General features: G+C 40.3%; 1 protein-coding gene across 1 annotated transcript in view; it reads left to right on the forward strand.

Annotated features, from left to right (window-relative positions):
• LRIG3 (leucine rich repeats and immunoglobulin like domains 3) overlaps positions 1 to 15,404 on the forward strand; it is a 52,318-nt gene that overhangs the window by 13,624 nt on the left and 23,290 nt on the right. Inside the window, exons 4-5 of the mRNA XM_048835957.2 lie at positions 11,936 to 12,070; positions 12,768 to 12,911. Of these exons, the coding sequence (XP_048691914.2) occupies positions 11,936 to 12,070; positions 12,768 to 12,911 (279 nt within the window). The remainder of the gene's footprint in view (positions 1 to 11,935; positions 12,071 to 12,767; positions 12,912 to 15,404) is intronic.

The following is a 15,404-nucleotide window of genomic DNA, read 5'->3' on the forward strand; positions in this document are numbered from 1 at the left end:
GGTTTCAGAGTAGCAGCCCTGTTAGTCTGTATTCGCAAAAAGAAAAGGAGTACTTGTGGCACCTTGGAGACTAACAAATTTATTTGAGCATAAGCTTTCGTGAGCTACAGCTCACTTCATCGGATGCATTCAGTGGAAAATACAGTGGGTAGATTTATATACATAGAGAACATGAAACAATGGGTGTTACCATACATACCGTAATGAGAGTGATCACTTAAGGTGAGCTATTAACAGCAGGAGAGCGGGGGGGGGGGGGGCTTTTTGTAGTGATAATCAAGATGGGCCATTTCCAGCAGTTGACAAGAACGTCTAATGAACAGTCAGGAGTGCAGGGGGGAATAAACATGGGGAAATAGTTTTACTTTGTGTAATGACCCATCCACTCCCAGTCTCTTTATTCAAGCCTAAGTTAATAGTATCCAGTTTGCAAATTAATTCCACTTCAGCAGTCTCTCGTTGGAGTCTGTTTTTGAAGTTTTTTTTGTTGAAGAATTGCTACTTTTAGGTCTGTAATTGAGTGACCAAAGAGATTAAAGTGTTCTCTGACTGGTTTTTGAATGTTATAATTCTTGACGTCTGATTTGTGTCCATTTATTCTTTTACGTGGAGACTGTCCAGTTTGACCAATGTACATGGCAGAGGGGCATTGCTGGCACATGATGGCATATATCACATTGGTAGATGCGCAGGTGAACGATCCTCTGATAGTGTGGCTGATGTGATTAGGCCTTATGATGGTGTCCCCTGAATAGATATGTGCAAGGGGCTTTGTTGCAAGAATTGTAGTTGTAAGAATGCTTGATAGAGATCTTGTAGGTGTTTGTCTCTGTCTGAGGGGTTGGAGCAAATGTGGTTCTATTGTAGAGCTTGGCTGTAGACAATGGATCATGTGGTGTGGTCTGGATGAAAGCTGGAGGCATGTAGGTAGGAATAGCGGTCAGTAGGTTTCCGGTATAGGGTGGTGGTTATGTGACCATCGCTTATTAACACCATAGTGTCCAGGAAGTGGATCTCTTGTGTGGACTGGTCCAGGCTGAGGTTGATGGTGGGATGGAAATTGTTGAAATCATGATGGAATTCCTGAAGGCTTCTTTTCCATGGGTTCAGATGATGAAGATGTCATCAATGTAGCACAAGTAGAGTAGGGGCATTAGGGGACGAGAGCTGAGGAAGCGTTGTTCTAAGTCATCCATAAAAATGTTGGCATACTGTGGGGCCATGCGGGTACCCATAGCAGTGCTGCTGATTTGATGGTATACATTGTCCCCAAATGTGAAATAGTTATGGGTGAGGACAAGCATTCTTACAACTACACAACCCACCTGCTGAAGTGAAGAAACAGATTGACAGAGCCAGAAGTCACCTGCTGCAGGACAGGCCCAACAAAGAAAATAACAGAACCCACTAGCCATCACCTTCAGCCCCCAACTAAAACTTCTCCAATGCATCATCAGGGATCTACAATCTATCCTGAAGGACGACCCATCACTCTCACAGATCTTGGGAGATAGGCCAGTCCTTGCTTACAGACAGCCCCCCAACCTGAAGCAAATACTCACCAGCAACCACACAACAGAACCACTAACCCAGGAACCTATTCTTGCAACAAAGCCCGTTGCCAACTGTGTCCACATATCTATTCAGGGGACACCATCATAGGGCCTAATCACATCAGCCACACTATCAGAGGCTCATTCACCTGCGCATCTACCAATGTGATATATGCCATCATGTGCCAGCAATGCCCCTCTGCCATGTACATTGATTTGTGACCATTTATTCTTTTACGTAGAGACTGTCCAGTTTGACCAGACGTCAAGAATTATAACATTCAAAAACCAGTTGGAGAACACTTCACTCTCTTTGGTCACTCAATTACAGACCTAAAAGAGGCAATTCTTCAACAAAAAAACTTCAGAAACAGACTCCAATGAGAGACTGCTGAAATGGAATTAATTTGCAAACTGGATACAATTAACTTAGGCTTGAATAAAGAGACTGGGAGTGGATGGGTCATTACAGAAAGTAAAACTATTTCCCTATGTTTATTCCCAACCCCCCACTGTTTCTCAGATGTTCTTGTCGAGGGCCCACCTTGATTATCACTACAAAAGGTGTCCCGCCTCCCCCCATCCCTCTTGCTCTCCTGCTGGTAATAGCTCACCTTAAGTGATCACTCTCATTACAGTATGTATGGTAACACCCATTGTTTCATGTTCTCTATGTATATAAATCTCCCCACTGTATTTTCCACTGAATGCATCCGATGAAGTGAGCTGTAGCTCACGAAAGCTTATGCTCAAATAAATTTGTTAGTCTCTAAGGTGCCACAAGTACTCCTAGTATTAAAACAAAATCCTTTGCATTCCAGATAGTATTATTAAAATGAGAGCTTTAGATCAGTTTACCGAATATACTGAAATTGAATTTAAATACAAACATTTTATTTTTATGCGTATTATGTACTTTTGGGAAAATAACTTTTGCTAATTTGTACGACTGTGTGCATGTTATTATTTTTAGTCCCAACCAACAGTGTTCACAGAGAGAGATAGAAGGTTTAAATTTAAAGTTGATCTGGGCCAAGAAAGTTTTGTCAACCAAGTCGAAAGTTGTACTTTCTTGTCAGCTGCTCTAAAATTCTTTTAATTATTAATCCTTTATGTTTAATAGGGCAATTGTTAGTAATGGTGACGTTACCCTAAAAGCTAAAATCAGTTGCTCTGTTGGAAAAATGTAAAAATGATTCTATTTTGATTGCAATCAAAAATTTTGCAGCACTCAATGATTTTTTTAGAAATACGGTCTGTTGCTCAGCTTTATAAATATATATTCAGAGAGAGAGAAATCCTAGAAAGCTGTGATGGATCAAAATAATGAGTTCTATAAATGTTTTTTTTCTCTCATTGCTTATCCAGCCTGTGTACTTTCAGGGCATCTTTAGGTTTCAGTCTTTATCAGGCCCGGTGAGTGACTTTTTGTGAAATTTAAAAATAAGTTGCCATCAGCATGGAAACTAAGCTTTGACTAGGAGGAGCCAAGGTTGATCTTTGTGCATGTTAGATGTTTTTCTGCTATCTTGCTTCATAGCTAAAGTCAGAATCAATGGCGATCACCAAAGTCTCATCAGTGGGCAGGGTACTCCAGTCCTTTTTGGATTACACATTCAGATGACAAGGGAACCAGTTACAACATGATTATTTCTTATGATGGTTAAAGCAATTGCTCCACTATATGATGTAGATAGGACCTAACAATGTATTGGCAATATGAATTTTGCCACATTCTTTGGTATTTTAAATATGTCAGTGGGCAAAAGTATAACAAAGTTTTATGGGGGTTTTAGAGTGCTTGGGGCCTCTGATGCTACCAACCTAGCCACTTAACCTAAAAAGGTATTTATCCTATAGCGAGCCTTTTAACTCTTAAAAATGGAGAAGAAAAGCTGTTTCTTATCTGTAAGAAGTTTTTTTGTTGGTTAACCAAGTTGCCTGATGTGTAGCTAAAAGTGCATACATTGATCAGTGTTAGTTGGTTTAATTCTTCCGGCTAAAATGAATTTTGAAGGGCCAGGTCCCATTACTGGGAAGAATGAAAAATTACTGGATGGTTTACTAGCTAGCTATTCTCATCCTTGCTTCCACGTTAAAAATCATAAGGCAATCAACAATCAAAAGTTCTCATAATTTCAAGGTATTTGTGTTACTGATTGCCTAGATGGAATAACTGAACAATATACTTCAGATGTTAGAACTTGCATTGTCTCATCCAGGTCCTGATTCACTGAAACACAGCATACTTAAGCACATGCCTAACTTTAAATGCCTGGGTAGTCCTACTAATTTCAGTGAGATTTCTCATGTGCTTAAAGTAAATCGTGTGCTTAAGTGCTTTGCTGAACTGTCTCTCTAATCCAAGTAAACTCCGATATATTTTTGAAGATGATCTTATACTACTACTCTATGTCCATTTCATAAATAGAGATGAAAATGTGAGTTAAATATTTTGTTTTGAGACTATGGCCATTATGCTCCAAGATCTTATTCTCAAATTAAATTAAGGAAACATACAAAATAGTTTGTCCACCTCCACACTTGTTCAAATGTAGTGTAGTGGGCAATGTGTAGGGGCAAAGTTTGAATCAGGGTGGTAATTTGATGCATCTTTGGCTAAGTTTTAATGAGGGAATCTTAACAAATGCCTAAAGCAGGAGGACAAAATCATGAAAGATGATTGTCTGGAGGGGACAGGTGTCAGGGAGATCTAGGGCAACAAACTGGCAGGAACCCAGCTCTTTGCCATCTTGCAGTAGCAAAGGCATGGATGGAAGCAGCATCATTTCACATTCCAAAGGTTATCTGTACAAGTATGAGTTCTAGAAATGACTTCTTAAAATAAAATCTTAAATTCTGTAGAAATTGGTGTCTTAAACCTCCTCTGTTTGCTAGATAATGGCATTGTCTCAAAGCCAGAATGCCAGATGAAAGAAGAGGATTAGGATACATAGGCTTTCTGGAAGAGCTTTGTTTTGAAGAGGGTAGAGCCATGTCAGACTGGGTTTCGGGCATGGCATGACTTGGAGAAAATCCCAAGAATGAGAGTGGCGGTGAACTGTGAGTGATATGGGAAAGGTTGTGAGCAAAGAGGTAGACAGGAGCTAGATTTTTGCAGTCACTTAAATTCAATGTGGCGAACAAGGGAAAAGAAATAAAAAGATTTGAAGAGGAACTGGGCGTGATCAGAGCGGCAAACAAGGAAGATAAACTTTTTTGTGGCAGCAATTTGGATAGATTGAATGGCAGGAGAAGGAAAACGCGTCTGGAAGATGACAACTTGTAGCTGAGGTATAAAACAGAGCCAAAACAAAGGCTTTTGCAAAGAGAACAGAGAATATCAAATAGATTTCTGAGATATTATAGAGGAAAACTGTCAGGATTTAGTGAGTGTTTGTGTTGGAGGACAAAGTGAATATAAAAATTAGAATGAGGCTGCAGTTGTAAGGAATGGGGAGGATATTAATTTCAGTGGTGATAAAAAGGGAGGAAAGGTGATGAGTTCATTTGCTGCCATGTTAAATTTTACTTGATGGTGGGGTATCTAGGAAGAAGTGTCAGATGAGCCCAAATGGAGCAGGGCAAGGTCGGGGTGAGATGGTAGATGTGGTCATCCAGGAATAAGGCATTAAAAGGAGAAGTGAAGATACAGCCCTAACAAACCTTGACAGGGAGTGAGAAGAAATGAAGCCCCAAGACACACTAAAGGAGCAGGTGGAGATGAGGTGGACATAGAACCAGAAAAGCACACCGTTTGAAGCCCAGAGAGAGGATAGTTTGTGAAAGGGAGCAATCTACTGTGTGGGGAAATGAAGAGCTGTTGCTACTTAGTGCTAAGTCAGTGGTGACTGACAAAAGCAGGTTTAGTGGAGTGGGGAAAGGGTGGCACCAGACTATAGTTTAGCAAGGGAAAAGTTAATATTGTAGTAAAGCATTGCTTTCTCTGATAGGGTGAAAATATAGGGGGGTTGTTTTTGTTTTCCCCTCATCCTTTTTTCTTTGGCCACTTTTCCTGGTATGTGTCATTTCATAGCTCCTTTCCCTTCCTCCCCTCATCCATGCCTGGCTTGGGCATCAGTAAACCTTTCCCTTCCAGAAATTCATGGCCACTCACATGACATACAACCCTCTCTGCCCCTTCCTTCCTAAGAAGGAGCCAGGGTCATTCAATGGACTAGCATGAGAAAGGAGGGGACTTAATGTTAATTTTGTACTTTTGTGCCTAGATACCACAAATATAGGCATAATAAAAATGCATAGAGCCAGGGCTGCTGTGAAGTCTGATCTGAAAGCCTGTCAAGAACATCACAGAATGTGAAGTTGGAAGAGATCCTCACAAGGGAAGCAGCAATGTGGCTCAAGGAGTGTGAAGTGCCTGTGTGTGAACCAGACACCAGACCTGTAGACTTATCAGCTGACTTGAAGGGAGCCAGAATGCTGTCCTGGCTATACTTTGGCAGGTGCTTCTCTGGGATATGAGTGTCTCTTCAGGATATAAACATAATATTTTAATGACTGAAGAGAGAATGTTTCACCTATAAATGTCTCAGGCTGCAGTGAGGTGCACAGTTGTGAGAAAGGTGCACAGTCCCATTTATGGCAGTAGGGTGTTAACTTTGAAACATGACAGTTTAAATGACATCGTTAATTACACTACTGATAATTTTAGCAGAAACATCCTAGCTAATGTGCTTATTAAGTTGAATCCTATAACAGTGGAAAAGACATCGTAGTTCATTGTCTTTCTCTCCTGTGGCCACTGGAGAATTGTTTGCCACAGTAAACACTGCAGTAATTTTGTGCAGTTCTATTTGCCACAAAATACCAGGCTCCAGTCACTTAACTTGGGAGTTTATTGCACAGAAATTGTCCTGCTTTTTTTTCCAGCTTAAATTTTTCTTTTTTTATTGTCCTCCCATTATTCCCTGTCATATCATGTGCCCCAGATCTCATAGCATAGTGGGAGCCATCACTCGGAGACTTGGAGGAAGAAACCAACCATGGAACAGGGTAACAGCCAAAATGAAAGAAGCAGGCACCAGTGAAGGTGGAGAGGAGAAGAGGCTGGGGGAACCAAGAGGGGAGATTGTGTGCCAAGTGGAATGTGACTAGATTTTTTTTAACCACTTTTTCTCCCACTGCCTGCCTCCCCTCCTTATCTTCCACGCTTCTCAATAGGATCATGAAGTAAGGCCTGACTAGGAGTGTAGCAAAAGACAAGGACCAAGAACAGGATCTAGGGAGAACTTTACTGATGGAACGGGGAACAGTAATATGTTGCATATTGGAACATTGGACAGAGTTCAGCACAAGGGTGAAAAAGAGGACACCAATTCTCTCCCTGTTGTAGTAAATGTCAGCCTCCATGCAGTAGGAGTCTGTAGCCTAGATAAGAGTTCAAAATTCCACAGGTGTTTCTTTAATATATGGCACACAGGTTGAAAATATTTCAGTAGGTATTTAGACATACAGTCTTTGGGATAAAAAGTAGTGGTTTCCTTCAACATATTTGGGATATATCCACACAGCAGTTAAGAGGTGTGATTCCGAGTGCAGGTAGACAGATTCACACTAGCTTAGTGTGAGCTAGCTTGCTAAAAATAGTAGTGTGGACATTGCGGCATTGGAGATGACTCATGCTAGCTGCCCAGGCTTGGAAATGGTGTCAGGTGGGCTTGGACTTGGGCTTCTAGCTGCCACTGACTCAACACCCACAGTGCTATTTTTAGCACACTAGCTCAAGTCTATCTACCTGCCCTGGGAAACACACAACTCCCAGCTACATTGTAAATATATCTTTTAAATACTTTTTGTAATGGCGTTACAAGACAGATATGGAAGTTGCTGTCCCATTTTTTTATTTCCCCCAGAGGCAAGGAAACTGTACAAGTCAATATGTTGAATATGCTGTAGCTGCTGTTTTGTATGGGATGTCCCCTGACTTCATGATTGATTGGGTTGCTATAAACTTTGTGGACATTAGTGGTGTAGTAAAAGTCATGAATGCTGAGAGGATAAATGTACATTATTTTTTAATAATCCTAACCTAAAACTAATTCATTGCACGTTCTAAACTGTTACTAATGTTAATATTTTGAGCATTGGTCTACACACAAACTTGTATGGATCTAACTAAATCCAGTTTGAATTCTCACCTTTTGTTGTTTTTGTGCAAGCCTGTGTGTGTGTGCACTTAAATAACAAAAGATATGCGTTCAAACATCAATGCTAGTTATTTTGGTGTGTTTGCAAATAGACTAGCCCCTGGCATCTTTGCCTCTTCTTCGGCCACCCCAAGAAAAGTCTGTGGCACAGGGAAGTTATACTATGTTTACAGTACATCATTCTACATAAATAAGTTTGAATCTGATTGGTTCAGGTATACATTTGTGGGAGCTTGATGTTCTGGTTCTGCTGTTACCAGAAACACTCTAGTTACTGTGGTCTTCTGTTGAGGATCTGTAAGTGAAGCCAGGGCAGTGTATGTACAACTTACTTTGTCTAAGCACAGTAACATGGCACTTTGCAGTGGACTGCTGGGAAGCAATCTTTTGCACAAAAGATGTCAAACTTGTACTCTTAGTACTTCATTATGTTAGGATATTGTTTGGTTCTCCTCTGAGACGTTAGCTAGGCTTGTGTTTTCAAAAATGTTCTTTGTGACTAATATCAAAAATAACTTGAAGGATAGGAGTCTGAAATAATTTACTATTTTTAATTTGCTACAGGGATTATAAAGAGTAAATCAAATTAGAATGGTTCAGTAGGCTTCCAGCACTGGATAGTCAGTCTCTTTCCGCCACCCCATGTCTTTATTTTAGAAGTTTTAACAGGTAAATGTCAGAGACAATACAGTAATCCTTACAACAGTGAGACATTATACAGTAGTATAATCACTGGGTCTCTATTTAACAGATGTTGCTGTGTTACAGAATGAGCAACTTTACACTACCCGTTACATGTCTTTTCTAGTGATTTTTTTTTTATTTAAATTGAGTGAAATCTCTGATTACATACACATGTCACACACCAGGCATGCCTATAAAATGTCAATATTAAAAAAAGTGGACAGGTGTACAGGGGTTCTTTTGCAGGTGAATATACCTAAGTCCTTTATCTTGGTATGTATTTGACACATCATTTTTTCCATAAAGAATGCCTCCCATATATATATTTATTTTTTTGGAACCATTGCTCTAGAGTTGGACTGTTTGTTTTTTTTTGCTCCCCACTGGGGAGCTATCAGCCTAGCAGCTATTAGCAGATGAAAGATTAATTCTTCATTTCCTTTTGTATGATTGTTCCTGCTAAGAAACCCCAGGAGGGATTACCAAAGGATCATTTGGTAATAAATATCTGATACTTGGGGTTACAAACTTCATCACAGTAATGGCTGGATGTGTCTACCACATATGCATAAAATCTTCTTCGACCACAATTTCTCCAACATTTATCCTCATTCAATCTCTCTGTGTATCTATAGCTATAACCTGACTGGTTTAAAGTACCATTTGAAATAGCATCTTAAAAAATGTTTTTATTATGCTACAGACTAAGTTAGCTTAGTCATTTTTTCTAGATATAACCCCATTCCTTTGCTGTAATTTGTTCAGGTAGTTTTTAATTCACTGTGGGGTTTTGTTTGTTTGAAGAGGGAGTTGGATTAAGAAGTGGGGGCAGTCAGTAGTAAAGCATTCATATATCTTAAAGTATATTCCACAGTCAAGAGGCAACATAATGCACAGTGAGGGCTTAATTACTGTGTCTTTGACCCCACATAAGAGTTGTAATAAAAACACTGATGTGTAGCCCTATTTTCGTGAACAAATGAGTTTGCTTTCTTTCCCCCTTTTGTGACTCCACTACCATGCCACTCACCCCCACCCCAAAAAGCAAGCAAACAGACTTTCTGTATGCTGGTCTATGTCAAGTAATGGGCCAGGTAGTTAAGGCAGTAATCTGAAGATAGTATTTGGGTTTTATTCAGTTCTATTAGAAATGACTGAACTTTGTGATACAGGGGCTATTATCCTGCCAGTTGTAAGGAATTTCTGTTTTATGAGCAATGCTGACACAAAGACAGCACTGTGTAAGCCATGTCTATAACTGAACACTTTCACACTGCAATTTAGGAGGCGTGCAGTTCAGGAAATTGCTGGCTTCTGCTGGAGCACACTTTTACTGCAAGGAAAATTTTATTCATCACTCAAGTAATTGGCAGTTTTAATACCTAGTTAGTAATTACCTTATAAACAAACTAATATATAAATGAAAGGCTCTATGACCTGTTATCTAAATCATAGCCTTATTTGGCCAGTGAAAGTGACACATGATGGTTGTGGTTGTTGTTGTTTTTTATTAAAGTAATTTGTTACCATTTATTATAAATACTTCCAGCTAAGAGGTTTAAAAAAAAAATGCAGTGTACCTTTACCAGACAGCCTGAGGAATGAAACATGATACAGGAGAGCAATGTTGGAGAGGCTGCAGGATCATTTACTCTTAATGGGAGGGCCTATTAATCTATTACTTCTGATTAAGTTTTTGAGTCTGGATTTTTCTATCCTAATGAGTAGTAACCCCTTCTCATGTGCATAAGCAACCACCCCAGAATCTGTGGCCTACCACTTGATTTAAGGCCAGTATTGCTAATGTATTTTCAGAAACTATATTCTTGTTCATATCTTAACTTAAGCCACTTGGCATGCAATCTCTAAATCGGGGGTCTCAAACATGTGGCCCACGGGGTTATTTGCTGCGGCCCGCCAAGCTCCCTGCACCCCCCCACCCCCTGTGCTTGCTCCACCGAGTTATTTCCTGTGGGCTGCCAAGCTCCCCTTCCCCCCAGCGCGCTGCGTCCCAGTTCCCCTGCCTACCTCCAGGTGCTTAGCGCTTTTCAGCAGGGAGGGAAGAGGAACAGGGAGCTGTGTGCTCAGGGGAGGAGGCGGGGACGGGGATTTGGGGAAGGGGTTGGAATGGGGCAGGGAGGGGGCAGAGTTGGGATGGGGACTTTCGGGAAGGGGTTGGAATGGGGGTGGGGAAGGGATGGGCAGGAACAGGGCCTTATGGAAGGGGTGGATTGGGGGCAGCGGTGGGGAGCGGGGGTTGTCAGTGTCCGGTCAATGTACTAGTCCTCATGTGGCCCTCCTGGTGGTTTTAGTTTGAGATCCCTGCTCTAGATGGTGGGGGGAAAAAGATCCCAATTTTTGAACACTGCTAAAACTAGGTATAGGAACTACTTCAACTAGATCTGATTGAGGTAGACTGGAACCTAACCAGCAAAGAGCAGACGCTGGCAGATGGTTACGTTCCTATAACCATTTCAGCTCCATTCTCCACTTTACCTCCCCAGCTCTGTACAGTGGATATCCCAGAATGTATTACCCTGTGTGCTGTTGCTTCTGATCTCTATGCATGTCTCTTGGGCATGCTATCCCTCACTGAAGCGGTATAGGATTGCTGCTCAGATTTTCCTGGAATAAACCAATACAAAAACAAGGTTAGGTAGAATGGCAGGTACGAATGCAGAAATATGGTTATGATAAAAGGAAAAACTGTTTCTTGTAACAGGCTCTGATGCCAATGTCTCTAACCAGTTGCAAAGTTACTGTTGTTGTATGCATGGAGACAGGAAATACCATTAGTTGTGATGACCACACACAAAATCCCAGACACTCCTATATGGGTGACATGTACTAGTTTCTTTCTTAATTATTTGAGATGAATTGAAATATCAACTCCACGTACAAAATAGCTGCTCTCTCTCAGTGGTGGTGCACAGTGATCAATCTGTCTTCTAATCTAGCTCCTTGTCCTTTTTTGGCCGTTTGGGTGGATGAACGTTCTTGTAACACTTATTTTAAAACAGCATTGTGGTGTGACTTGGTTAAGCCTTAGCCTGATTTCAGTGCAAAGGTGAGTGTCCTTTTGCTCAGTGACAGTACTGTATAGCTTTAAAAAAAGATGTGCTCTTGTTCAACCACAAGTCTTTTGGAAATGATGCAGGAATTACTGGATGAAATTCTATATAGCCTGCACTGTGGAGGCCAGTATGGATGATCACAGTGGTTCCTTTAGGTCTTAAAACCTATGAATCCCAGTAATCAGATTGTAATACAAGTAGATTCTTTTTCTGTCTTGGCAGTGTGATTAAGGAAATACGGATAAACAAGTTTCTTCAGAACATGCAGAATTGTAACTTGGTATATGATGTTAGCTAATCATTTTACTGAAGAGAACTTGCTGAATAGTATCTCTTCTCCGAAAAGTTAATTTCTCTATGGGAGAGTGGAGAACTAGTTTTTGCCAGGTTGATGTATAGTTTGCAAATGTTTATCACCAGAATGGCAGAATCTTTGACTAATATCCTAAAATTTCAGGACCAGTAACAAGATTGGGAGCATCTTGCCTGAACATCTGAAACCATTTCAGTCTCTAGAAACTTTGGACCTGAGCAACAATAATATTTCAGAGTTGAAAACTGCATCGTTTCCTTCTTTGCAGCTCAAGTATCTGTAAGCAAACCTTCATTTTTAAATTTTTCCAAAGTGCTTTCAAAATGTTGAATATGCCATCAAATTATCTTAGTTGTCATTGCAGACCATACCTATCCTGCCTCTGTGCCGAGGCGGTATTTTTTTTTCAGCTTGATACTAACTTTAAATATTTAGTCCCATCTTTACCTGTTCACAACATAGATCATTGGTGTAGCCAGCTAGACTGTTCCAATGGAGCGGTTAGTTCATAGAAAATAAAAAGTCAAAGTACTAAGGCTAAACTGGTTAACAAAATATCTCTTGTTGAGGCCTACAAATGTTACAAAATAAAGTTAAAAAAATCTTCAATTGGGTTTAGTTATATTGAATTACATTTGGAGTTTTATTAATTTCTTGAATCTTTACAGAATAATTGATTTGAGAATTCAGTTAATCCATAGCTGCATTTAGTCAGCTTAGTTAAGGGGCATATGCTGATAACATACTTGCCAACTCACTGTTTTCTGACAGCAGCGAACTCTTACAGAATGGAACATAACTCTTGGCCCTCCAATTCCACGTTGGTGACGACTGTGGTTAGATCAGTAATTAATCTGTTAAATTCAAGTGTTGTTTACCCTGAGATAGGCACTGTATGATAATTATATCATACTACTTGGTATTAAAATTCCATTAAATAATTGTATATCTAACCTCCTATACATTTTCTCAACAGGTATATTAACAGTAATCGAATAACCTCCATGGAGCCAGGTGCCTTTGACAGTTTGTCTAGCACACTTCAAGTATTGAAACTGAACAGGAACAAAATTTCAGCCATCCCTCAAAAGATGTTTAAGCTGTCCCATTTGCAGCACCTGTAAGTGCAACCTACAGTTGGCTGATTGTTTTCAGGTCTTGCAAAGCGCTGGCAGTGCGGGGGTAACCAGACTCGAAACGAGGCAGACACTGAGAACCTGCACTGCAGCTTCTAGTAACTGCAGCCTGATAGTGAAGAAAATACTCTCACATATGGGTGAGATGGGAATAGTCTTTGTGCTAAAATTGGATTTGCCTGATAAAGAAAAATACACAAGGGCAGCAAAAATACTCCATGAATTAGACACCTGAGGAGATACAAAGTGAGCTAAGGGCTTGTGAAAAAACACCCCTCCCCCCCTTAGTGCAGCAAGTTTCAGTGCTGTAAAGCATCCGTATAGACAGTGCACCAGCACTGGGAGCCGCGCCCTTCCTGGAGGTGGTGTGTTTTGGTTTTGGTTTTTTAGAGCGCTGGGAGAGCTCTTTCCCAGCGCTCTGCCGCGACCACACAAGCCACGTTCAAGCGCTGCTGCGGCTGTGCTTTAGTGTTGCCAGTGTAGACTAGCCTTAACTACATAATTAGGAGACAAGATCAGCCTCTACATATTTTCTTGGCAAAAACAGATGCAGGGAAATCATTTGCTTTCAGAAAATGATAGGACAGGGAGCAATTCCCTAAAGTTAGACGCCATCATCTTGACTAATGATACACTTCTGTCAGAACTTTTTTTTACCTTTTAAGTAATATCTAAAACTATTATAAATGAAAGGAATTAGAGAAGAGGCTTTTTTTGTTTTTCTCTGAGCATTTGATAGTACTTTGTGTCTAGGGAGTTTCATTGTTTCTCCTGTATAGAGAGATTTCAGAGTAGCAGCCGTGTTAGTCTGTATTCGCAAAAAGAAAAGGAGTACTTGTGGCACCTTAGAGACTAACCAATTTATTTGAGCATAAGCTTTCATGAGCTACAGCTCACTTCATCGGATGCATTCAGCGGAAAATACAGTGGGGAGATTTATATACATAGAGAACATGAAACAATGGGTGTTACCATACACACTGTAACCAGAGTGATCACTTAAGATGAGCTGTTATCGGCAGGAGTAATAGCTGGAAATTGGAGCTATTACCAGCAGGAGTAAACTGCTGGAAATGGCCCACCTTGATTATCACTACAAAAGGTTTTCTCCCCCCCGCTCTCCTGCTGGTAATAGCTCATCTTAAGTGGTCACTCTCCTTACAGTGTGTATGATAACACCCATTTTTTCATGTTCTGTGTGTATATAAATCTCCTCACTGTATTTTCCACTGAATGCATCCGATGAAGTGAGCTGTAGCTCATGAAAGCTTATGCTCAAATAAATTGGTTAGTCTCTAAGGTGCCACAGGTACTCCTTTTCTTTTTGTATAGAGAGAGTTCCTCTGCTGTGTGGGTCTCCTATATGTCTGTCTTAGTTTGCAAATATGACTTTGAAACCACAAAAATTGGCAGGGGGATTTACATGAGTTTGGGGAGTTGTAGTGTGATACCCAAAATAACTCTTAATTGACTAGATTTCAAATTGAGAATGCCTCTTTAAGGGACAAAACTTCATTTGATTAACTCTTAAGAAAAAGTATGTAATAAATAATAAAGGTAGCTAGGCAGGAGGATACACTGTTGAGGAAGGTGGTTGCATACCATCCAGACATATTGAAAAGCAGTTTAAATCAGATCTCAATGGAAGTGAGAGTAGACTTGAAAATTCAGGGTGTATTTATGATCTCCATGGTCTTCTCAATCTTTAGATCCATCTGAAACTGTCATTCTTACCTGTTCTGATGTGCAGGGATTCAGATGAATGGAAAGCCAATCCTTATGCAGGTGGATTTAGTACCTTAGGTAGTGTGTTTACTTACCACTGCCGAGGCAAAGGAATTATGTGACTGTGCGTGATCTCATAATCATGCCCACCTTGACTTGCAAAGCTAGGCAGAGGAGCAACAGGGAAACACCAGCGTCTGCTATTAAGTGTGGCTCCATTAGGGCTTCTGTATATTAACCCCTGATGCAGAAGTGGGTGATAGAGCAGGTGTACAGGTTTGGTGGTTTAGTTCCTGAAAAGCTAAAAATTTGAAAAGTGAACTAGGTTGGAGGTGTAGAGTTTTGTGCCCCTGAGTGGGAAGGGTGTAGAAGCAGAAATCTCCTAGGGAGGGAGAGGCAGCTTGGCAGATCAGTAGTCCTTATGGAGAAAACAGAGGACCAATCTTGGTCCCTTTATAAGGATCCTTCTTTATTTAAACCCCTGATTACACACTAATTGCTACTGACTAAACATCAAGAACTTAAAAATGAATGTAAACTTCAGAAGGTGATTCATTATCTCCTAAACCAGCTTGGACCTTTTAAATTTAAAAATCAATGTAATAGCAAACACATGTCCTTCTATAGTTGAAATACATTAAGATTAACTGTGCTAGGACTATTCTGTATTACAGTAAAAAGGTCTCATTTATCTTGTTTACTTTGTTTCATGTGTAGTGTGGGTGTTTAAAGTCTGATGATGAAGAAATGTT

Source organism: Caretta caretta, chromosome 1, assembly GCF_965140235.1.
Source record: "Caretta caretta isolate rCarCar2 chromosome 1, rCarCar1.hap1, whole genome shotgun sequence".
Lineage (NCBI taxonomy): Eukaryota > Metazoa > Chordata > Testudines > Cheloniidae > Caretta > Caretta caretta.